Source organism: Zalophus californianus, chromosome 10 (genome assembly GCF_009762305.2).
Source record: "Zalophus californianus isolate mZalCal1 chromosome 10, mZalCal1.pri.v2, whole genome shotgun sequence".
NCBI lineage: Eukaryota > Metazoa > Chordata > Mammalia > Carnivora > Otariidae > Zalophus > Zalophus californianus.
This window is the reverse complement of record NC_045604.1, coordinates 1720715-1742298: the sequence shown is the minus strand read 5'-3', so window position 1 is coordinate 1742298 and position 21584 is coordinate 1720715. Positions and strand designations below refer to the sequence as shown.

Below are 21584 nucleotides of genomic sequence, written 5' to 3'. Positions count from 1 at the left end.
CGATGTGGGACTCGATCCCAGGACGCCGGGATCATGACCTGAGCCGAAGGCAGTCGCTTAACCAACTGAGCCACCCAGGCGCCCTCCTTGTCGCTGATTTTAGAGGGAGTACATCTTATTGAAATTGATTTTGGGCTGTAAGTGTTTAAAGGACACATTTTATAAGGTTAAGGAAGATTTCTTCTATTCCTAACTGCCAAGGCTTTGGTTTTACAATAAGTGGGTATTGAATTTTCTTCTATGCTTTTCTACTTTTACGGAGATGGTTATGTTTCTCCTTTAATATGTTACTGAGGGAAATTACATGTAAAGATTTTTCTCCTGTCAAGCCAGCCTTGTATCCATAGGATGAATACAACTTTGTCATGACAGATTATGTGTTTCATACACTGCATAACAAATCAACCCCAGACTTGGTGGCTTAAAACAATGTTTTTTTCCTTCTCACTATTCTGTGGGTGGGTAATTTGGATTTAACTCAGAGGAATGTTCTGCCAATTTCACCTGGACTCACATGGCTGCAGGTGTCTGGTGGCTTGAGTAGGGTGGGCGGCCAAGGCTGGCCATATTCACACCTGTCGATTGTCCGGCTGAAAGTTGTGATGCCTTGGTTCTCATCCACATGGCCTCTCCAGAGGCTGGCTTAGGCTCGTTCACGTGGAAAAAGCAGTCCAAGTGGACAAGGGTGCAAGCTTTAGGGTTTCCTCTTCTTTTTTTTTTTTTTTCCGGATTTTATTTACTTATTTGAGAGCGAGCGAGCGAGCGAGCGGGCATGAGCCCGGGCAGGAGGGACAGAGGGAGAAGGGTAAGTAGACTCCCTGCCGAGCGGGGAACCAGACGCGGGACTCGATCCCAGGATCCCGAGATCATGACCTGACCTGAAGGCAGACACTTAACTGACTGAGCCACCCAGGCACCCCAGCTTTAAGGTTTCTCGAGGCTCAGGCTCAAAAATAATATAATGCCACTTCCACCACATTGTATTCATCTAGTGGAGTCACAGGCCAGCGCAGACTCAAGGAGTGGATAGAGGCCTCCTTGAGGGGGCAGCTGCAAACAATTTGTAGACATTGAAAATCTACTTTAGTTTGCTAATATTTAAAGATTTATTTATTTATTTGAGAGAGCGAGAATGAGAGAGAGAGGGAGGGGGAGAGAGAGAGAGCACATGAGGGGGGGAGGGTCAGAGGGAGAAGCAGGCTCCCCGCGAAGCAGGGAGCCCTATGCGGGACTCGATCCCGGGACTCCGGGCCCACGACCCGAGTCGTGGCTTAACAGGAGAAAAATCTTTACATGTAATTTTGTTTGTGATTTTTGTACTTATGTTGGTAAGAGGGATTGGCCCCAAATCTTCCTTTGTCACACTGCCTGTGTGCAGTTTAAGAATCAAGGTCATACTCACATTATAGAAAGAGGTGGAGAATTTTCATTTCTATTCTTTGGAAGAGTTTGCATAAGATTTCAGTGCTCTATTCCTTGAGAGATCTGTGCCTTGCCTATAAAATGTTTTTGGCCTGGTGTGTTTTGTTTTGTTTATAGAAAGATTAACTACCAATTCCATTTCTTCAGTAGGACCATTCAGACTTTCTATTTCTTCTAGATTCAGTTTTGTCAAGTTATATAGATACAGATACACACACATTTTTGTAAGGAATTTTGTTTGCATTTTCAAAATTGCTATCATCAGGGGGTGCCTGGGTGGTTCAGTTGGTTGGGCGACTGCCTTCGGCTCGGGTCGTGGTCCCGGAGTTCCGGGATCGAGTCCTGCATAGGGCTCCCTGCTCAGCGGGGAGCCTGCTTCTCCCTCTGACCCTCCCCCATCTCATGTACTCTCTCTTTCTCTCTCTCTCTCCCTCTCTCTCTCATTCTCGCTCTCTCAAATAAATAAATAAATCTTTTTAAAAAATTGCTATCATCGGGATGCCTGGGTGGCTCGGTTGGTAAGTGTCTGCCTTTGGCTCAGGTCATGATCCCAGAGTCCCAGGATCAAGTCCTGAATTGCTCAGAGGGGAGTCTGCTTCTCCCTCTGACCCTCCCCCCCCTCGTGCTTTCTCTCTCTCTCTCACTCTTTCTCTCTCAAATAAATAAATAAAATCTTTTAAAAAAAATTGCTATCATCAAGTTGTGGTCAGTCTTCTCCTGTCTTTCCAATCGTTGGGTCTGCCCCACGTTCTTCCTCAATTTTTGCCTTCCCTCTGCCTGCCATCTTACTGGAGGTTTGTGTACAACTTTTGGCCTTATTGATCCTGTTTTATGTTTACTACTCCATTGATTTGTGCCTTTTTAATTTTTAAAATTTTTTTAAAGTAACCTCTCTGCCCAATGTGGGGCTCAAACTCACCACCCCGAGATCACGAGTCACATCCTCTACCAAATGAGTCAGCCAGGTGCCCTGATTTCTGCTTTTATCCTTAATATATCCTTCCTTCTGTTTTCTTTGAGCTCGTTGTGTTCTTTTTCTAATCTTTTAAAGTTGGCATAGTTCATTAATTTTCAGCTTTTTAAAATTTCTCAATATAAGCGTCTTAAGGCTATAAATTACCCCTGAAAAACCACTTTGGCCATCTCCCACAAGTTTTGTTCTGTAATTCTATAGTATTTTCATTGTTGTTGTTATAAAATATCTTTTTTTTTTTTAGGTTTTATTTTTACGTACTCCCTACACCCAGTGTGGGGCTCTGAGATTATGACCTGAGCCGAAGGCAGACACTTAACTGACTGAGCCATCCAGGCTCCCCTAGTTTTGCTTATTTTAAACTTTATATGAATGTAATCATACAGGACATACATTTTTTGTTTCTTGATTCTTTCCCTCACTATTATGTTTGTGAGATTCGTCCATATTGTCAGATGAGCTGTGGCATGTTCATTTTCATTGTTGACCAGTATTTTGATGTGTAGATATATCACAGGTTCCTTATCCAGTCCATTGGAAAGGGATTTCTGGTTCGTTTCCTGTGATCTCTATGATATAGAGGATTTGAAATATGTTAAAATTTGCCTTATGACCTGATATGTGACCAGTTTTTGTAATGCTTCATGTAGGCTTGAGAAAAATATTTGTTTCCTAATGGTTGGGTGTGTGGTTCATGAATATTCCTGCTCCTTTTGTCTTAACCCCAGGCTGTCTTGGTCTGTCCTTTTGTTTTTATGACCTGCTTGGCCTCTATAGTTTGAGTTTGTCATGTCTGGAAACCCTTTGGTGTACATTTTTTTCTAAGAGACTTTCCCCATTGGGCTTGAACTGTGGCAGAGAGCAGAAGGCTAACTAGCAGGAATAACTTGCCAATGATTTCGGGTGGAATGTCGCAGATGTGGGCAGTGCAGAGGGTGGGAGCCTGAGGGCTTGAAGGTAGACCCTCTGCAGGGAAGGGGGAGGGGGAGAGGGATAAAGCCTGACTTCGTGTGAGGACTCTTGACATGATTCTAGGGTCAGAGTTGCTGTCATCCGTCTGCTGGCCCTTTGGACCGCTCGGCCCCTGGCATGCTTTCCAAGTCTGTATCCATGAGCGGCATCAATTGCCTTTTGGGCTGCTCTGATCCAGCTGGTGAGTGGGGGGGGGGGCGGGAGTCAGGCAGTGGGGGCCCCTTGCCCTGTCTGTCTTGCCACCAGCCCGCAGAGCCATCTGTTCGGAGCCCGGATGTCCTGGGTTCTTTTTAACCACACACCCTTGGAAACGGCAAGATGCCTTTGTTCACATGAGAGACCTGAATTCAGGACTTTAGCATTCTGAGACCCTCCTTCCAATGAAGGAGGACATAGAACAGACTGTGGCTCCCCAGCACCCCCGGTCCCCAGAGATGGAGGACAGTTACCTATAATGCACCTTGTCCTCAAGGTGAGGACCTGGGAGCTGGGGTGAAACCTGTGCTCTCTCCGTTCAGCAGAGACAGAACTAAGACGTCAGGCCCCCAGGCCCCTGCTCTGCAGAGCCCTCCCGCTCTGTTCCCTGGCCCCTGAGCTCTTCAGCTCCACTCCAGTCAGACCCCACCTCCCTCCCTTCTCCACAGCACCAGCCCTCAGGAAAGGCTGCCCAAGCACCTGCAGCCTGCGAACCTGATCTAGGAGGGGGTGGGGGAGGCAGCCCTGGACACTTCTTGTCTCCTTTTGTGTCAGCAGGAAATTTCTACCAGTCCTCTGCCACTGACCTCAGCCAAAGGTGAGTTTGGGAGACCCGCAGCCCTTCAAAGGCCTAACTGGAAGAGGCGCAATGGGACTGGACCATGGATTTTGTAACTCTAAGGGTCTCTGCTTCCTGAAACGTTGCTCCCCTTAACATTTTTTTTTTTTTAGATATTTATTTATTTAGAGCAGGTGCACATGAGCGGTGGGGAGGGGTGGAGGGAGAGGGAGGGAAAGAATCTCAAGTAGACTGTGCTGAGTGTGGAGCCCGATGCCGGGCTTGATCCTGCAACCCTGAGATCATGACCTGAGCCAAAATCAAGAGTGGGACACTTAGGGCGCCTGGGTGGCTCAGTTGGTTGAGCGACGGCCTTCAGCTCAGGTCGTGATCCTGGAGTCCCAGGATCGAGTCCCGCATCGGGCTCCCTGCTCGGTGGGGAGCCTGCTCCTCCCTCTGACCCTCCCCCCTCTCATGTGCTCTGTCTCTCTCTCATTCTCACTCTCTCAAAATAAATAAATAAATCTTAAAAAAAAAAAAGGGTGGGACACTTAACCACTGAGCCACCCAGGCGCCCCTCCCCTTAACATTTCTGATCAAAGGCCTCCAGATTTCCTTCTCCCTGAGCGTCACAAGAATTCACCCTCTTATTCATTGGCCAGGGAAGGGTTAGAAAGTTCCCAGTAGCCCCATCAGATAGTAAAGGAGTTAGGGAAAGAAAAGTTGTATCCAGACCCCAGGCCGTCTGATGAATAAGACAGTGGCACTTGCTTGCTGTTGTCACTGAAGACAGGTGAGTGGGCAGAGCGGCAGCCGGACAGTCTTAGGGGGAGACGGTGGCCCAGGACCCCGTGGACAGCTTTGGAGGTTCAGATAACTGACCAGTGGGGAGTGGCTCTGGCGGGGTGGGGTGGGGAGGGCAGGGGCTGCAGGCCCAGCTCGGGAATTGCCTGGAGTCTGGGAAGTTCCTGCAGCCAGGAAAATAAGCGCACAAAATCAGCACCTGTTTATTTGGCTTCTGCCGCTGAAGCCTGGTTAAAGCGGCCCAGCTCTCCCAGACAGTGCGGCTGAGTGCGCTAGCCATGGCCCTTTAAGTGGCCAAGCTCTGATTCGTGGTCCTGAAAATCTCTAGCTGACACATCCTCCTGGCTCTGGGTTTGGGATTAGCTCATGGGATGGGGCTGATGAAATCCCAGGAAATCCACTCCTTGTTGGCTTTAGGCCCGAGGCCCTTTCCAGACAGCGCAGAGGGTCGTACACAGGCTCTTGTGTTTTGAGGCGAACATGCCCTTCTGGAGAGCCCTCACCCCATATCTGTCACTGGGGAGCAGCGCAAGAGGAGACTGGGCCTGAGTGAGGTAGGAGAGGGGGAGGAGCCTGGAGTTTTCCTCCCAGATGGAGGGGCCTGGCAGCAGTGGGCCACAAACATCTGTCCACATCCGTGAGGCAGGGGTGGGCTGAGGCGCCTCCGTCTGCAGGCCGTCCTCAGCCCTCCTTTCTCCCCTCCCCGCCAAGGCACCTGCCTCGCCGTCTCCCCGGAACATCTTGTTTCCCTTTCCCAGCTCCGTCTCCACCTCCTCACCTCTTCCTTTTCCGTCTGCAGCTGTGGCCGACTGGAAGGGGGCTTGGGAACCTGGGCAGGCTCCCCACTGCAGCGCACACTCAGCTTCCTCCTGGGCATGACCGGAAAGGCCAAGGTAGGAGCTGGTGGGGAAGCAGGAGGCCTGGGCCCCCCTGCCCTCCCTGCTTCCATTCCTCCTCACCCCCATCCGCTCCCCTCCGCAACTTCCCAGGGAGACAGACACTCAGGGCAGTGGTTCACATGCTAGCTCTTCCAGACTCCCTCCCTGTGTCCCGCGGCGTCAGCTTTCCTCTGCTTTCCCCATACCTCCAGCTCGGCAGCCAGCTTCAGCTGCAGACAGCTGGACCAGAGGAAGGGCAGGAGCTTCAGAAGCCGAAGGGTGGCCCAGCCCTCCCTCCCTTTAGGCCCCCCGTAGCTACAGAGGTGGGCAGCAGAGATCTTAACCGTTGGATATAATCACGATCATAATTATAGCAATACTTTGTACTTCTCCGGAGAGTATTAGGGTTTGCAAAGTGCTTTTACACTTGCAGTTGTATGCGTGGAAGTGGCAGTTGAAAGAGTTGAAATTAGACCACAGGCAGAGGGGAAGCCTGGAAAGTGTACGGTTATGGAAGCACACGCACACCCATGTGTGTGGGGCTGTGCAGGGTTCTGACCCCAGGAAGGTGAAGGTATTCTGCCCTCTCCCTTATTACCAACCCCGGGGCTCTGTGAAACCAGGGTCTCTGCCCGCTGCTTGAATGCGTTGCCACTTTCTTCATTTACTGGCAGAATGAGCCACCCCCTTTTCCTCTCAAGGCCTCCCCAAGTATGCAAATACTTTCCAACCTGGGGCGGCTTCTGAGCATTGAAAGAAGCCCCAGAGGAAACATCCTCCTATTCGGCTCCAAGAGCCATGGGATTCTATCCCCAGGAAGGTTGCTGGGCTCCCCCCCCACCGTCCCCTCCTCCCACAGTGCCAGGCTCGCGCCTCTGCCAGCCTCGGAGCCAGGACCCCTCTTGCACTGGGAAGGCAGAGATGAAACCCGCTTGATAGCACCTGCTCACCACAGGCCACACTGGGGAGTTTGAGGCCTGGGACCACACAGTCTGAGAAGAGGAGGAGCAGCTAGAGAATCTTAAAGCTGGGGGTGGGGGAAGGGCGGGGGGGTGGACAGGAGGGAGCCCAGCTCTCTAGGGAACCAGGCAAACGGCGAGCCCTGGGGTCTGAGGCCAACGTCCTGGGAGCTGGGCCAGCTCGGTGAAGTGTGCTGCAGGAGCCGCCCTCCCTGCCGGCAGTGGGAGTTGGCAGGGGAAGTGAGCACCGCCCAGGGGCCATCCCCATCCCCAGGGGTCTGCGTTTGCCCACCCGTGGCCCAAGTTTGGTGAAGGGTAAAATCGCCGGGTGAAGGGGAATGTGGGCAGCATGGGGCCCGACAGGCAGCAGGAAAGAGCCAGAGTGAGTCAGGACCTTGCTGCACTGGCCCTTCCTCGCCTGGGCCTCTGGTCCAGTCCTCTCCCCGCCTCACGAATGTGTGTGCCTGCCCCACTAAGCCCCCTCCGCCCCTCCTCCCTGCGCAGGACTGCTCCTAAGCAGGTAAACACCAGGGGGTGCGGCTGGACCGAAGTCCAGCAGTGAGAGAGGAAGTGGCTTATTCCTTCCTATTTGACTAGAGTCAGCGCGCTGGACAAAACACTTCTCCAGAGGTCATCTCCTTTTATCCTTATAACACTCTGGCAAAGATAAGTATTTCAATTTCCATTTTGCAGACAAGATAACTTAGCGGTGCCCCAGCTATTCAGAGGCGGGGCTGTGTTGCAGACCCAGAGCTTTGACATTCACACGCCTGTCAGTAAACCTCACCTAACCCACTTTCCCCTCCCTTCCCTTCTTGCACCATCTTGGGAGGGATGGCCCCTGGAGTCAGTCATGCTTCAGTCTTTCCTGTCCTGGAATATACAAGGTCCAGAGCCATGAAAAGAACACACGCGCTCGTGGGCACCACAGCTCTTGGGCCTGGCTACCTCTGGGACTCTAACTGTCCGTCTACTGGCCAACACTCCGACACCAGGTTCCTGCCTGGGATGGCCTCTGACCCAGGAGGTGCGCGGAACACATTTGTCAAGTTAAATGAGCTATTTTATTTTATTTTTAGATAAATAAAGGGGGACAGAGGGGGAGAGAGAGGGAGAGGGAATCTTGAGCAGACTCTGCCCTGAGCGTGGAGCCCAAAGCAAGACTCCGGGCAGGGCTTGATCCCACTGTGAGATCATGACCCCACAGCTGAAACCAAGGATCAGAGGCTCCACGGACTAAGCCACCCAGGTGCCCCTTAAGATTTTATTCGTAAGTAATCTCCACGCCCAGTGTGGGTCTTGAACTCACAGCCCCAAGATCAGGAGTCGCCTGCTCTGGTGGTGGCTACTTTTAGATTCTGGCAGAAATTAGGGTTGCCTTTTGTTTAGGGGTATCTAAAAAAATAATTTCTGAAAATCTGGGAAGTATCACTGGATAGGAGTGGGGTGGGGGTGGAGGGTTTGGGATGCAAGTGGTGTGCTTTTGGAGGTGTTCCCGGGGATGCGGAAGATGAATATTAAGTCAGGCAGCAGGCCTAGCTCAGGAAAAGTCCAGGTGTTTCTCAAGGTGGACGGGTTTCCTGTACCCACCCCCAAACCCCTGCCTGGCCACTCATCTCCTAAGGGGAAGAGGTGGACACAGGTCGAGGGGTAGGCTGGGATACAAAGCCCACTGGAGATGGGGGAGGAGGCAGGAAAAGGCTGGAACCTTAGGTCTGCTTTTTTCTGAGTCTGGGGCCTGAGAGCTCTCAGCCCGTGGGATTCCCGTCCTGGCCTCACGGTCCGCCCACTGGGTGCCCAGGCTGCAGTGTGGCCTTTTAAGATTCCATCCTTAGCCTGTGGCACTCTCCCACCCCAGGCCTGGGAGAAAAGCGGAGGTCTGGGCCCATCCCTGGTCTCCGGGCCCCTAGTGGGCGGAGCCGGGAGGCCGGGACTCTGGCTTCTGGTTGTCTGTTTTTAAATTTAGTACATTCCTCAGCCCTGCCTGCTGACTGCGGGGAGGCTAAGTCCGGGGTTCCGGGCCAGGATTGCTGGTTGGGGGAGTTCCTAGGGCCCTCCCGTAAGGTCTCCCCTGCAGGTGCAAGCCTGCAGGAACCGGCCTCCCTCCTGGCCCTGGGAAAGTCCTTTTCTGTTTCTAATGTCCATCCAGCCTAGAATGGGTCGATCCCCTCTCCTTGTTTCTGGTCTTTGCTCCGCATGGATCCTAAACAGTGGAACGGGTGACGAAGAAGGTGATGAGTTGTGAGGCAGGAGGGAGGCTAGAGGAGCAGTGTGGGGGTGGTGCCGGGGGGGGGGTGAGGAGCCCAGCCACTCAGACAGTGGTGAGGCATGGAGCCCAGAACAGTGGCAGAGGCTAAAATTGGCACCTACAGGAGTGCTGAGTTGGGTTGGGAACCTGCTGCTGCAGCCGGGGCGGGAGCCGCTGGCTCTGGGCTGGGCCTCCTCTCCCTCCTCCCGACACACCTGCGGGGGCCGGAAGCGGGCAGGACCGCGCGCACGCAGGATGCTCTGTCCCGAGGCTCTCCAGAGAGATGGCAGAGCCTGAGAGGCAGAAATGAACTGTAATGTGAATGGTTCTAGTGTGTGGGGGGGTAGTTTCCGAGCAACAGGAAACTCAGCAAAGGTGGAGGCTGGCTCAGGCTGCGGCAAAGCGTCCCGAAAGAATGCCCCGCTCCACCCCGCCTCTTGGGGAGAGACTGGCCAGACCCCAACTGCCCCCGGACCGGGGCGGGCCGGTGTCTAGTCTCTTGGCTCCGGCGTGAGAAGCAACGGAGCGAAGCGGGGCTAGACACAAGGAAGGACTTCCCGGGCCTCGCGGCCCCCGGAGAAGGGGGGCGGGGCTCGGGGGCGGGGTTCGGGGGGGCGGGGCCGGGAGCGGCCGCGGAGCGGGGCGGGGCCGAGGGGGGGGCTGGTGGGAGAGCTCTCGGGCGCGCACCCTCGCCTCCACGCCCGGTAAAGACCAGCCTTTCGCTTCCCCTGGTTTTCCCCGCCCTCCCCCCCTGCCCTGCCCCCAGCGGCGAGCGGGGCCTGGCGGCGCGGGCAGAGCGGGCGGCGGGGCTCCCTGCAGAGCGCGCGGGGCGGGGGCCGCGGGGCTCCCGGGCCGAGGTCGGCGCGGGCAGGGCGCGCGGGGCCGGCGGGGCGGCGGCGGCGGGCGGGCGGCGGGGCGAGCGGCGGCCAGCGCCCCGGGCCCGGCCCGGCGGCCCCCGCCCCCGGGCCCGCGGGCAGGCTCGCGTTTGAGGAACTGCGCGGGGCCGCGCGCGCGAGCCACCTTCCTGTCCCGGGACCGCCCGCCGCCGCCGCCCCGACCATGTCTCGGATCGAGTCGCTCACGCGCGCGCGGACCGAGCGGAGCCGGGAGCTGGCGAGCAAGGTGGGCTCGGGGCGGCCGGGCCGGGATAGGAGGTGGGAGGGGGAGTGCCGGGGCCCCGGGGCGCACCGATCGCGCCGCGTCGCCCCCTCCAGCCCCCCCACCCCCCGACCCTGCCGCCCCGGAAGAAAGTTGCTTCGGGCAGGGGCCGGGCGGGAGGAGGGAGGCGCGCGTGTGGTCGGGTGGGCACCCCTCGGCCCGGGGTCGCCGGCGTGGTCGGCCCCCTTTGTCCCCGCCATCCGGCGCAGGGCCCGGGAGGCCCGGTTTCCCGGTTCCTCCCGCCTGCCCCGCCGCCGCGGCTCCCCCCTCCCCCCCGAGACAAAAGTCAGCCCCTCCTCCTCCGGCAAATGGACTTTCCAGCTGTGATTCACTTCTCCCCTCGGGTGGGCGGGTGGCTGGGGTCGGGACGGCGGAGGGACCACGCACTTCCTCCCCGAGCCGTCACCCTCAGGTGCCGGGAGCAGAGGTCTTTGTGTCGCTGGGACCCGTTCCTCCGCCCTCAGGGGTCCTGAGCACACCTGTTTCTGGAACAGGGGGTCTCAGGTCCCCGACCCTGTCTGGCCCGCCGGCTTCTGAGTCCCCTCCTCTCCCGGCGTGAAGCCTTAGGCTGACCCGCCCGCCCGCCGGCACTTTGCCTCTGACCCTCCTCTTCCCCGCTCTCCTCGCTTCATCTTGGGACCCATTCACCTACTATTTCCAGAGCCTGGGGTGTAATTATCCTTGGCCCTCCCTCCTTCCCAAGTATCCTTTATCCCTTCTTTGTACCCAGGCCCACTCTCAAAGGCCATGACCTCTGCACACCCCAGACCCCAGGAAATGAGGTGTAGGTGCACAAGTTAGAGCTGGGAGCGCTGGTGCATGCGGGGGGCACCTCCCAGCTGCCGGGGCACCCACACTGTACCCATTATCAGGAGGGACAGGACCCCACCAATGGCTGGTTTAATCTCTGGCTTCCCTCTGACCCCGGTGTCCTGCCCCGGGTCCCTGCCTGTGCTTGTCACCACCACTGTTCTCCCGGAAAGGGGGCAGTACCCTTTGGGAGCCCCGGAAGATGGTGGAAAGCTCTCCCCCCCACCTCCCTCCTAGCTCCTAGCCTGGCTACCTGTCTTGAGGCTAAGTTGGGAGAGATTCCATCCTGGAACTTTTCCTTCAGGAGCTGGGATGAGATTGTGCCAACAGGAAAGCAACTAGGGATTTGAGTAGGGCCTAAGACAGGAAGTATGCTGGAGACGTGGGCGGCAGCCGGGCTGCGCTCTGCTTGGGCTCCTCTCACCCCTGCCCGGGCCAGGCCCCAGCCCTGAAAGTCTGTTTATTTTTCAACCGTTTGAGCTGAGACCCTGGAGTAGAGCCAGGGGTGGGGGTGGGGGGGGGTTGCAGAGAGATTTTTTGAAACCGCGGAAATTTGGTTCCACCCTAAAAAGGAAAGCCAAGAGGGAGCCGTAGGGGGCAGACCTGGAGAGGGGTGTAGAGAGGGGCTCTGGGAGCGTAGATACTGGGGTCTTTTTTCGTTGGGAGGAGCTGGGGTGCCAGCTACCTGGGTCCTCATGCCCTGGTCTTTTTAGTGGTGGGGGGCCCGGGGTTCCGGAAGCTTGGCTCTTTCTGTCCGGCTAGCCTTGGTTTGGGGAGTGGAGGGTTGGGGGGGCTGAGTGGGTGGATCTGAGGGCAAAGCGCCGCTGGAGGAGGGTGGTTGTCAGTTTGGGTTGGTCGGAAGGGGAGGGCCGCCTCCGGAAAGCTGTGGTTACAGAAGGGGGGAGTTGGTGCTTGGCCAACAAACCCTGGATCCCCCCACCCCCCTCCCCCAGCACACCAGCTGTCTCCTTTCTTTTTATACTGTGGTGGGAAGTAGAGGGGGCCCTGCTGGAAATGAGATTATTTGAGGAAGATGGTCTCCCCTGCTACCTATTTGGAAGGATGGGTCAGAGCAAGCCCTGAGCCCACGCCCCTGGCACATTCCTTGCCTGACACCTGGGAGCCTCCTTAGAGCAGGAGAAATCTGGGGGGAGCATAGCTCTTCTCCCCATCCTCACCAAGGCCGTGTGGCCCCCGCCCCACGCTTCTTGTCTTGTCACCCCTTCCTCTCCACTCCTCATTCTCTCTGCTCTGCTTCCTACCTTCCCAGGCCCAAACCCCACAGGCCCCTTCACCTCTGGCCCCCGGCTCTTCCCCCTCCTCCCCCAAATCCTAACCTTCACATCTCTCAGAACAAAGGGTCCTTTCCTGTCTAGCAGAGGGGTTAGCGGGCGCCTCCAGGATGGCTCCGGAGGCTGGGGTCCCTGTGGAGTCTCCAGGACCCCGGCCCTGGAGTGTGTGGGGCAGGTGGAGTGGGAGAGAGGGAGAGGCGATTTCTTTGTTCTGAGTAAGGAGAGGTGGCTGGCTTTGTGTGCAGGACAGACTGGGAGAGGAGCGGAGCCAGAGAGGAGGGGTGGGCGAGCAGGGAGGGGTTGGCCGGCCTAGCAGTTTGCCAGGAAGTTTTGCAGGAGCTGGGGGTCCCTAGGAGGTTGAAGCTTGTAGGGGCACAGGAAGAGATGCTGGGGGCCATGGAGGTTTGGGACGGAGCAGAGGGGGGGCAAGTCACCGAGTGCTGCAGGGGGTTGCTCATGTCTGGGGAAGGGCCGACTGGGCTCAGCGGAGGATTGAGAGGGGCCTGGAACCGACCTTGGATCCGGGAGGGGACAGATGTGAATGTGTGACTCCCGTGCACGCGTGGGACCTGTTTCGGGTACGTGTGTGTGTGTCTGTCTGTCCCCAGATGCTCTGGGTCACTGTCCTGAGCGGTGGTCACCAGATTAGGGGCTCGTGCTTTCTGGAAGTAGTTCCATGTTTAGCTTCCGTGTCTGGTTTGAGGGCGGACTAGGAGCCTGAGCGAGCAGATTGGTCAGGGCGCCTCGTCCATTTCTCATAAGAGAAATGGACGAGAGGAGCTGGCCGGACCCTTCTGGGTTTGTTTGTGTCTCCTGGGGGAGGGGTGCCAGCAGCAGCTGCCCCCTCCCAAGCCAGCCGGCCTGCCCTGTGCCAGGAGGGCAGGGAGTCCTGGTAGCTATTGTTCGCCGGCACAAATGCCCGTCTGTTCGCCCTCCCCCCCTCCCCTCTGCTGTCTCTCTCCTGACCCGACAGGTGTGACCAGGCAGGGGGCAGGCTGGGGGCCAGGATGCCTGGGTCTCAGGGCGCCTGGCCTGATTTTATTCCCCATGGCCCTTAGTGCCCCTCTTCTGCCTGCCAGTGCGCCCACCCCCATTGTCTGGGGCTCATCCTCATTCATCAAGCGAGTATTTATTAAGTGCCTTTGTGTGTTCAGTGGTGGCTTTTTGTGTTATGTTTCTGGCTTTGGCGCTAGCGTTTCCGTTTGGCCACCTTCTCCTTGGCCTGCTGCCTTCATCTTTTCCCTGGAAGCTGATGCAGGAGCAGAGCCTGGCTGAGGCCATCCCAAGCCCTTTTCTCAGTCCTGTGGCCAGGGACCCACTGCCCCCCCCCCCCCCCCCCCCCCCGCCCAGTTCCCAGCCCAAAGCTCATCCCCAGGACTCAGGGCCCTTTGCAGCCTATGACTGCACCCCTGCTGGTCCGGGGCTGAGCCGCAGGTGACTTGAATCCCAGTGCAACCTCAGTGGGACCTTGGGGGCCCTCTGGTCACCAGACAGAGGCCTCAGCATCTTGGGGAAGGGGCTGCTGCAAGTTTCAGCGGGAGTAGAGGTGATTCCGAGCACCTCGTGACTCCCCCCAAGGTCTTGGTGTGGACGTCCCTGACGGAGGAGCAGGTACTGCTGAGCACTTGGGCCTTGCGGGGACTGGCGCTGGCCCTCCTGGGGGGGGGGGGGGGCTCTGCCATCCCTGCTGCCCGCCGGGGAGCCCAGGGAGCCAGGCTTTGGGATTACCTTCTTCATGCCTCTCACATGGGAGGCAAGGTGCCTATTAGGGGGCAGACTGTCTCTGCCCCGGAGCTTCTGAGCCGCCAGCTACGGTGCCCTCTGCCCTTCACCTGAATTTCTTCCCCCAGAGTGACCAAGATCTGGAAAGACAATGGAGGGAAGGCTTGGGCTGGCCTCTTCTGGCCTCCGGAGGAAACCCTCCAGGGCCTAAGCTCATAGAAAGCAGAGGAGAAGTGAGACGGGGAGACGGGGTTTTAGTGGCGCAGGGCGAGGGTGCTGCTGGGACCCCGTGTCGCTTGTCCGTCCTCCCACCCATCCTGCCTTCCCGTCCAAGCGCACGCCGACTGCCTGTTGTATAGGCTGTCGAGCCAGGTGCTTTTGGATGCCCTCTTCACCGCTTCTGATGCAGCCGGAGACGCTTCCGTGAGGCCGTGCGAGCAGGAGTGGCTGGACGCTGGCTGGGCAGGACGGGACTGAACCGGCAGGAAGGGCTTCGGAGCGGTGGGGGTGGCCCGTGTGGATTGGGCATCAGGCCCGTGTCTCGCTGCGGGGGTTGGGGCGTGGAGGCGAAGTGCTGTCCTGCGGGTGGGCAGGTACATAGGAGACCAGCGGGACCATCTTAAGAATGCCTGGAAGACAGTAGGATAGAACCGAGCAGAGCCCGTTCACTGCATCTCGGGGACAGCCCCCCCCACCCCAGTGGCCGGCCCTGCGTCCGTCCATCCTCCCGGCCGGGCGCTGGGGCCGGCACAGACTGCGCGGGGACAATAGTGCTAGGCAGTGCCAGGGCCGTGGCTGCCGGGCAGTGGCCAAGGTGGGGCGTGCTGCTGCTGCGGCTGCCGGGGGTCCCTCAGCGAGAGGCTGAGTGTGGGGAGCAGGGGAGACTGGGCCCAGAGCCTCGGTGTCTCCTGTGGGCCACTGATGCCAGGGAGGGAAGGGCCCGAGACACTCTGTGCTCTGGCTGCCCCTGCCCTCCCTCCTCCCACCTCTTTCCCAGGTGAGTCTGCAGGAGGCCGAGGGCCTGGAGGGCAGAGACCTGAGGGTGGAGGGAGTGGGGACTTGGAGCAGCTAGGGCCGATCTCCAGCACCTCCCCTTCTGGAGCTCACCCTGACCCAGACGTGTTCTTCTCCATGTTGGCTGGTCCGATGCTTTCAATGCAAGCATAGTGAGTGCTCCGAGTTATCTGCGTCCTAGAGAAGGCTGGCAGTGCAGGGCAGGAGAGAGGGGGTGTGGCGGTGAGGAGAGACCTTGGGACCTGGTCACTGAGGTCCCCCGTCATTCAGAAGGGGATTTGATCTAAGGAGCTATAATTTGGAGCAAGACAGATGGAAGTTAGACCAAAGGGAGAATCTTCTAGCGGCCAGATAGGTAGGTACCAGAGTAGAAGGAAGGAGGCCCGGAACACTGGAGGCTGGGGCTGGAAGAGGCTGGGCTTCCCTAACCAGGCCTGGGGGTGGGGGATGGGGTGGACTGTAGCGGGGAGGTCAGGAGGGAGAGGCCCTGGGCAGTCAGAGAAGCCACTGGGGGAGGAGGTGTAAAGGGGAAGGCAGAGGGGAGGGGAGGGGAGGAGACTAGGAAATAGGAAGAGGAGGAGGAGAGGGGAGAAGTAGGCGAGGGAAGTGGGGAAAGACCCTAAGACCTCCAGGCTTTGCTTATCAGCAGACAAAGCTGGAGCTTCTGCGCTTCTGCCTGGAGCCAGGGGAGAGAGGATCCCCCCCTCCCCAACTCCGCCCGGGGACCTCAGGGCACTGTGGCCCAGCACCCTCTGGCCCCCACGCTGTTGACTCAGCTCCTACATACTTCCCTTTTCTGCCCGGAGCACAGAGTGCCCTCCTGGCCCCAGCGCAGTGTGGTTTCCCCCACCAGCCTCTCAGCTGCTCGTGTGCGCGAGCCAAGTCAGGCCCCGGCCGAGGGCTCTCCCCAGCGCCCCAGCCAGGGTTCCCCACGCTGGGGCGCCTGCCCTCAGCATCAGCAATCTGGACCCCGCTCTGTTCCTGGGAAGCTCGGAAGTCCGGGGGGTGGGGGTGTGCTTGCCTGTCCTGTTGGCTACCCTCTCGGTGTTGGGGGGTGGGAACGTCAGGGGTCTGAGGTGACCGCCGAGGAAGGTCCTGGAGTAGGTGGGAAGGAGGGCATCTCAGGCTCTTGGGGGACAGAGACGAGAGGCGGAAATGACTTGACCCGCAGCTGGCTGCCAGGGCGGCAGGGATGGGCGCCCCCAGCCTCTGAGGTTCTGGGGTACTCTGTGCCCCCTCTTGCTGGAGGCCGGAGCCCAAAGAGAAGGGTGTTGCAGCCGGAGAACAGAGGGTAGAGGCCAGAAAGGACTCGGGATGGGAGCCGGGTGAGCGGGAGGAGTGGGAGCTCGCCCGGGTTTCTGAGGGTAGCATAAGGAATACAAGTCAGACTTCCTGCCGGAAGGAAGGAGACCCGTGGGCTGAGTTTCCTTCCTCCAAGAGACCAAAGCCAGGTCCAGCCTCCCATAGGGGCCCTGGCAGTTTGGGATCCTGACCCCTGGGGTGGGGGGTGGCAACGAGGCATTCCGGCCTCCAGCCAGTCTACTGAGGGGCTCTCTGGCCTCCCCACTGTGACTGCGGCGCCCGGCTCCAACACCCGTTGTCATGGTTATAAGAGCAGCTAACTCCCCTAGATCTGAAAGCGCTGGTGAGCTGGCACCCTCTGCCTCGCCCGCTCCCCCTCCTCTCTGCGCATCTTCCCCCAGCTCCGAGGAGAGCGTACAGCAGGCTGGGGGCGAGCAGAGCAGGGCTGGGAGGTGCAGGGAGGACGCCGGGCTAGAGCCGGGGAGATGAGTGCCCACAGGAGGCAGCCTAGCCGCCGGGGCCAGGTAGGTCAGGGGCCGGCCTGGGCCCCCTTGGACAGCTGCCTCTGACACCCTGCAGCAGGCCCTTCTTTGGGAAGGGGTGTCTTTCCGGCATCACCTCCTGGCCTCTGCCCTCTGCCTGTCTCTGGACACCTCGGGCACCTGACACCTTCAGCCTCACTTCCTGTCTCTCTCACCCCTTCCGCAGACCCGGGAAAAGGAGAAGATGAAGGAAGCCAAGGATGCCCGCTATACCAACGGGCACCTCTTCACCACCATCTCCGTCTCGGGCATGACCATGTGCTATGCCTGTAACAAGAGCATCACAGCCAAGGAGGCCCTCATCTGCCCAAGTAGGTTGTGTGGATCCTGAATGTCGCTCTGCCTCGGTGCCCACTGACCCTAACCTTGCCATCTGTCCTTTCTGTCCTGGATCCGTAGGGTCACTCTCTGGGAGCCCCAGTGGGGCCCAGGGCCAGATGCTTGAAGCTTTCGCTCCCTTCCCTCCCTCCGTGGGGCACAGCAGGGCTGTAGGGGAGTCAGGGGCGGGGGCTGGGGTGGCGCCCCTTGCAGCTGCTGTCCGCTGGGTGTCCCCTGGCTCCGGAGCAGCTGCTGAGGGTTATAGGGAAACTGCTTGGAGAAGGATCAGGAATGTCCTGCTGGTGGAGGGGGTGGTGGCCAGCCGCGGCCTTGCACCTGGTTCTGCCTTTCTTCCTGGGCAGAACTGGAAGGTCAGGACTCGAGGGTCCCCGGCCCCTCCCTTTCTCTTCACTGCGTGGAGCCTGAAATGCTTGCCTCTGCAGTTTGAAGTAGAGGATGGGATTAGGAGCCTCCCTCTCAGATTTCCAGTGTGACAGATAGACCGTGGGAAAGAGGGAAAGCAGCAGGAATGCGTGCGTTGGGGGATAGCGGTCGGAGCTCCTGACCTTCGCCCACCTCGGAGGGCAGCCCCGTATTTAGGAGTCCGAGCAGGGCAGTCTTCCTCCCCTAGGATGCCAGCCTGCCTGCACAGAAGGCCCCTGCCCCCCAGTCTGTGGCCGAGCTGCGGCCCCCTGAGGTCTGCGACTGGTGCTCCGGCTCTCGGTCCCTGCGCAGCTGGAGAGCCAGGGAGGTCTCCCTGCTTTCTCATGACCCATCTTGGAGTTAGGACGATGAGGAGGGAACCCCAGGCTGGATCCCCCGAGACCTGACAGAGCTCCCCAGCAGGAAGCTTGTTGCCAGGGGAACCGGGGAGGCAGGCGGCGAGCCGAGCCGAGCGCTATTTTGAGAGCAGGTGGAAAGCGCTGGGGGTAGAAGAAGGGAGCTCTAGGGGAGTGGGGCAGCCCCAGCCCCCTCCAGTCCTCCCCTCCACCCCACCCTGCCCGCCTTGTATTTGTGGAAGTGAGCCTGCTGCTGGGTATTGTCTGCAGGAGTCGCAGGGTTTCCTGTTGTTGCACGCAGCGGAGGGAGCAGGAGAGGGAGGGGCGAGGCACGTTGGGGACAGGGACAGCCAGCCGCCCTACTGCCAAGGCCTGGCCACTCCTCTCCTACCCCATGGCAGTCAGAGTGTGGGGGCTGTGGGTTTGCCCTGGGCCTGGAACGGGGGGACGGTAGGGCTCAGAGCTGAGCCGCGGGGAAGGCCAGCAGGCTCTGGGGGAGGACGGGGCAGGGTCTGTCCCCACTCCAGTACTGGGTCCAGCAGCCTTTGAGTTGCTTAGGCCTGGCCACGGTTCGTGGGCGCACGTGTGGCCCAGCAGCAAGGGTCTGGCCTCCGGACGCAGCCATGCCGGGGTTTCAGTCCCAGCTGCACCACTGGCTGACCTCTCCGGGCGGCGGGCCCCTCATCTGTAAAATGAAGATCCTTGAATCTACCCCCAAAGGGTTGTTAGGATCAAGTAACTGTGGGCCACGTGCTGGGTGCTCGGGGGTGCGAACCGCCCCCTGCCCCTGGCCCCCACCCCAGCTGCTCTGTGCCTGCTTCTGTCCCGTGGGCGTCGTCTTCCATCTGTCACTCTCAGCCACCCCTGTGCTCCTTGAGCTCGTCTCTGGCAGCCAGGAACCCCTTCTTCCCTCCGGGCCACCCCTCAGGTCACCCAACGAGTCAGGATGGCCACCTCTGCCCCTCGCCTGATTTCCTGCTGGAAGGAAGAGGGAGGAGGAGGCGTGGGGAGGGCCGGGTCCAGCCGCGGCTGGAAGGTCTGGGCAGAGGGGCGTCTCAGACGGCGTGGCCAGGGGGAGATGGGTGTCTGCGTGTGGGTGTGTCCCCTCCCGTACCACCCGGCCCCCCCTTCACCCTCTCTACCCCACCCTCCCAGCCTGCAATGTGACTATCCACAACCGCTGTAAAGACGCGCTCGCCAACTGTACCAAGGTCAAGCAGAAGGTGAGACAGCAGGGCGGCGGGCAGCGGGCTGGGGAGGGGGTAGTGAGCGTGCCCTTCCCGTTCACTCCTCGCCCTGTGTTCCTCACCGTGGGGCCGTCCACACCCTGCACCCCAGGCCTCGCGCCCCGTGCGGCCAGCCCGCTGCTCTGGACACATCCCCCAGCGCTGGGCCCGGCCACCCTCATGCCCGTGACCACTGTGCCGGCTTTCCCCCGAGGGGCCAGCTGCCCAGCTCCTGCCCGAGCCCGTGGGGGAGGCCCTTGGTGACAACTGTCCCTGGTGTCTCTCTTTTGCTCTGTCCCAACAGCAGCAGAAAGCTGCCCTGCTGAAGAACAACACTGCCTTGCAGTCCGTTTCCCTTCGCAGTAAGAGTGAGTCATGGGGGCGCGCAGGAGACCCCGTGCAGGACCCCGCCCCCCCATGGGACCCCTGCCGGGACCCCAGGCCCCTCAGCCCGCGGGCTCTGCTGCCCCCTCACGGTCGTTCCCCACACAGTACCCCCGCCTCGGTTGGAAGTGCATGGTGGCCCTCAGGGATGTCCAGCCTCTCGGGCCAGGGGGCAGGGCAGAATTCTCGCGGCGGTGAGGCTAGGGTTGGCCGGTCGTCCGAGCACGCACGCTGCTGGCCGGTGCCGTTCACACAGCTTTGGTGCCGCACAATGAGCGGAGTCGGAGTCCCTCCTCCGCCACCAGCAGAGTCACCCTGGACGAGTCCCCTAGCTTTCTGAGCTTCAGTGTGCTCATAGGCTTGTTTCGGGGACGAGATGAGCCAGGAGCGCGTTAGAAGAAGCACACGAGTGTGTGAGATGGCGCTGCTGTGACCTTTCCTCAACTTTCCTCGACTAGCAGCCCAGCGGGGGTGGGGTCGCAGAGGGGGCCTCCTTTCTAGTCCACGGGCCTGGGAGGCCTGGATCGCGGGGAGCAGCAGCGTTGACGTTTGCCTGCTCGCTGTCCCCCCTCCAGCCACCCCCCGGGAGCGGCCCAGCTCTGCCATCTACCCCTCCGACAGCTTCCGGCAGTCCCTGCTAGGTTCCCGCCGCGGCCGCTCCTCCTTGTCGCTGGCCAAGAGCGTCTCCACCACCAACATCGCCGGGTGAGCGTCTGCCTGGGGAAGGGACAGCCAGGGGCTCAGACGGGGGGGCCGGGGGCCTGGGGCTCAGACGGGGGAGGGCCGGGGGCCTGGGGCGTCCCTCCTGTCCCTGAGCTCAGGACCTTCGACGGGGAAGGAGGGCGCAGGGTGTTGCCTCTCGGACCCCAGCCTCGGCTCCCCATGTGGGGCTCTGCCCCCGCGCTGGGGTGGCACAGGCTCCCTTCCGCCAGGCACTTCAGTGACGAGTCCCCCCTGGGGCTGCGCCGGATCCTGTCGCAGTCCACAGACTCTCTCAACGTGCGGAACCGGGCCCTGTCCGTGGAGTCGCTCATGGACGAAGGTGATGGCCGGCCCGGGGAGGCCTGCGGGGGGCGGGGCGGGGCCCGGCGAGCCGAGTCGGGCTCAGCCGGGGGCCCTGCTGGCGTCCAGGGGCGGAGGTGCTCTACAGCGAGCTGATGAGTGACTTTGAGGCGGACGAGAGGGACTTCGCAGCCGACTCGTGGAGCTTGGCCGTGGACGGCAGCTTCCTGCAGCAGCAGAAGAAGGAGGTGATGAAGCAGCAGGACGTCATCTACGGTGAGCCAAGACCCCCGCCCACGCTGATCGTGCTATAGCCAGGGCCAGTCGTCTGTGACCTTCCTCCAGCCAGGGCTCCCCGCCTCCCCCCAGACCCCTGCCTCCAGCCCACCCACGAGTTGCCATAAGGCCCCCGCCTTTTGGGGCTCTTGGTCTCCCAGGCCCCATCTTTACCCCTTCAAGTCGGTTCTCCGCCCTCGCTCCTGGCCTCTTCCACGCCTGGCACCATGCCGGCGACTCTGGGAAATCTGGACGTGAGGGGACGCGTGGTCCTCGCCCCAAACAGCTTACAGCCTGAGGTTGGCAGAGCATAAAGAGGAAACGTGATTAAAGAATCATCTAAGACCATACCCGTGCAGAATGTCACCCTGGAAGGGACCTTAGGAACCTCCCACAAGCCCGGAGGTCCCCGCCGGGCTGACCAGTGTGGCCAAGCCACAGTCGGGTCCAACGAGCTGTCGCCCCACAGAACTCATCCAGACGGAGCTGCGCCACGTGCGGACGCTGAAGATCATGACCCGCCTCTTCCGCACGGGGATGCTGGAAGAGCTGCAGCTTGAGCCGGGGCTGGTGCAGGGGCTGTTCCCTTGTGCGGATGAGCTCAGTGACATCCACACGCGCTTCCTCAGCCAGCTGCTAGAGCGCCGACGCCAGGCCCTGTGCCCCGGAAGCACCCGCAACTTCGTCATCCATCGCTTGGGTGACCTGCTCATCACCCAGGTGAGGCCGGATCCAAGGGCAAAGGCGTG

The 21584-nt window shown here is 59.8% G+C and overlaps 1 protein-coding gene across 9 annotated transcripts in view; it reads left to right on the top strand.

Annotated features, from left to right (window-relative positions):
• Positions 1-4142: 4142 nt before the first annotated feature.
• The window catches only part of ARHGEF2 (Rho/Rac guanine nucleotide exchange factor 2), a 28079-nt gene continuing 10637 nt past the window's right edge, over positions 4143-21584 (top strand). For 2 of the 9 annotated variants that reach the window (XM_027610811.2, XM_027610807.2), the window contains exons 1-8: positions 9975-10132; positions 17017-17161; positions 19103-19170; positions 19478-19541; positions 20133-20262; positions 20490-20599; positions 20689-20835; positions 21305-21555. In XM_027610811.2, coding sequence (XP_027466612.1) covers positions 10070-10132; positions 17017-17161; positions 19103-19170; positions 19478-19541; positions 20133-20262; positions 20490-20599; positions 20689-20835; positions 21305-21555 — 978 coding nt within the window. In that variant the 5' untranslated portion in view covers positions 9975-10069. Of the gene's footprint in view, positions 4161-5350; positions 5480-5724; positions 5819-9690; positions 9715-9974; positions 10133-13634; positions 13882-14853; positions 14990-16692; positions 16833-17016; positions 17162-19102; positions 19171-19477; positions 19542-20132; positions 20263-20489; positions 20600-20688; positions 20836-21304; positions 21556-21584 lie in introns of those variants that run through there. The other 7 variants (XM_027610805.2, XM_027610810.2, XM_027610806.2 and 4 more) reach the window with 7 other exon arrangements.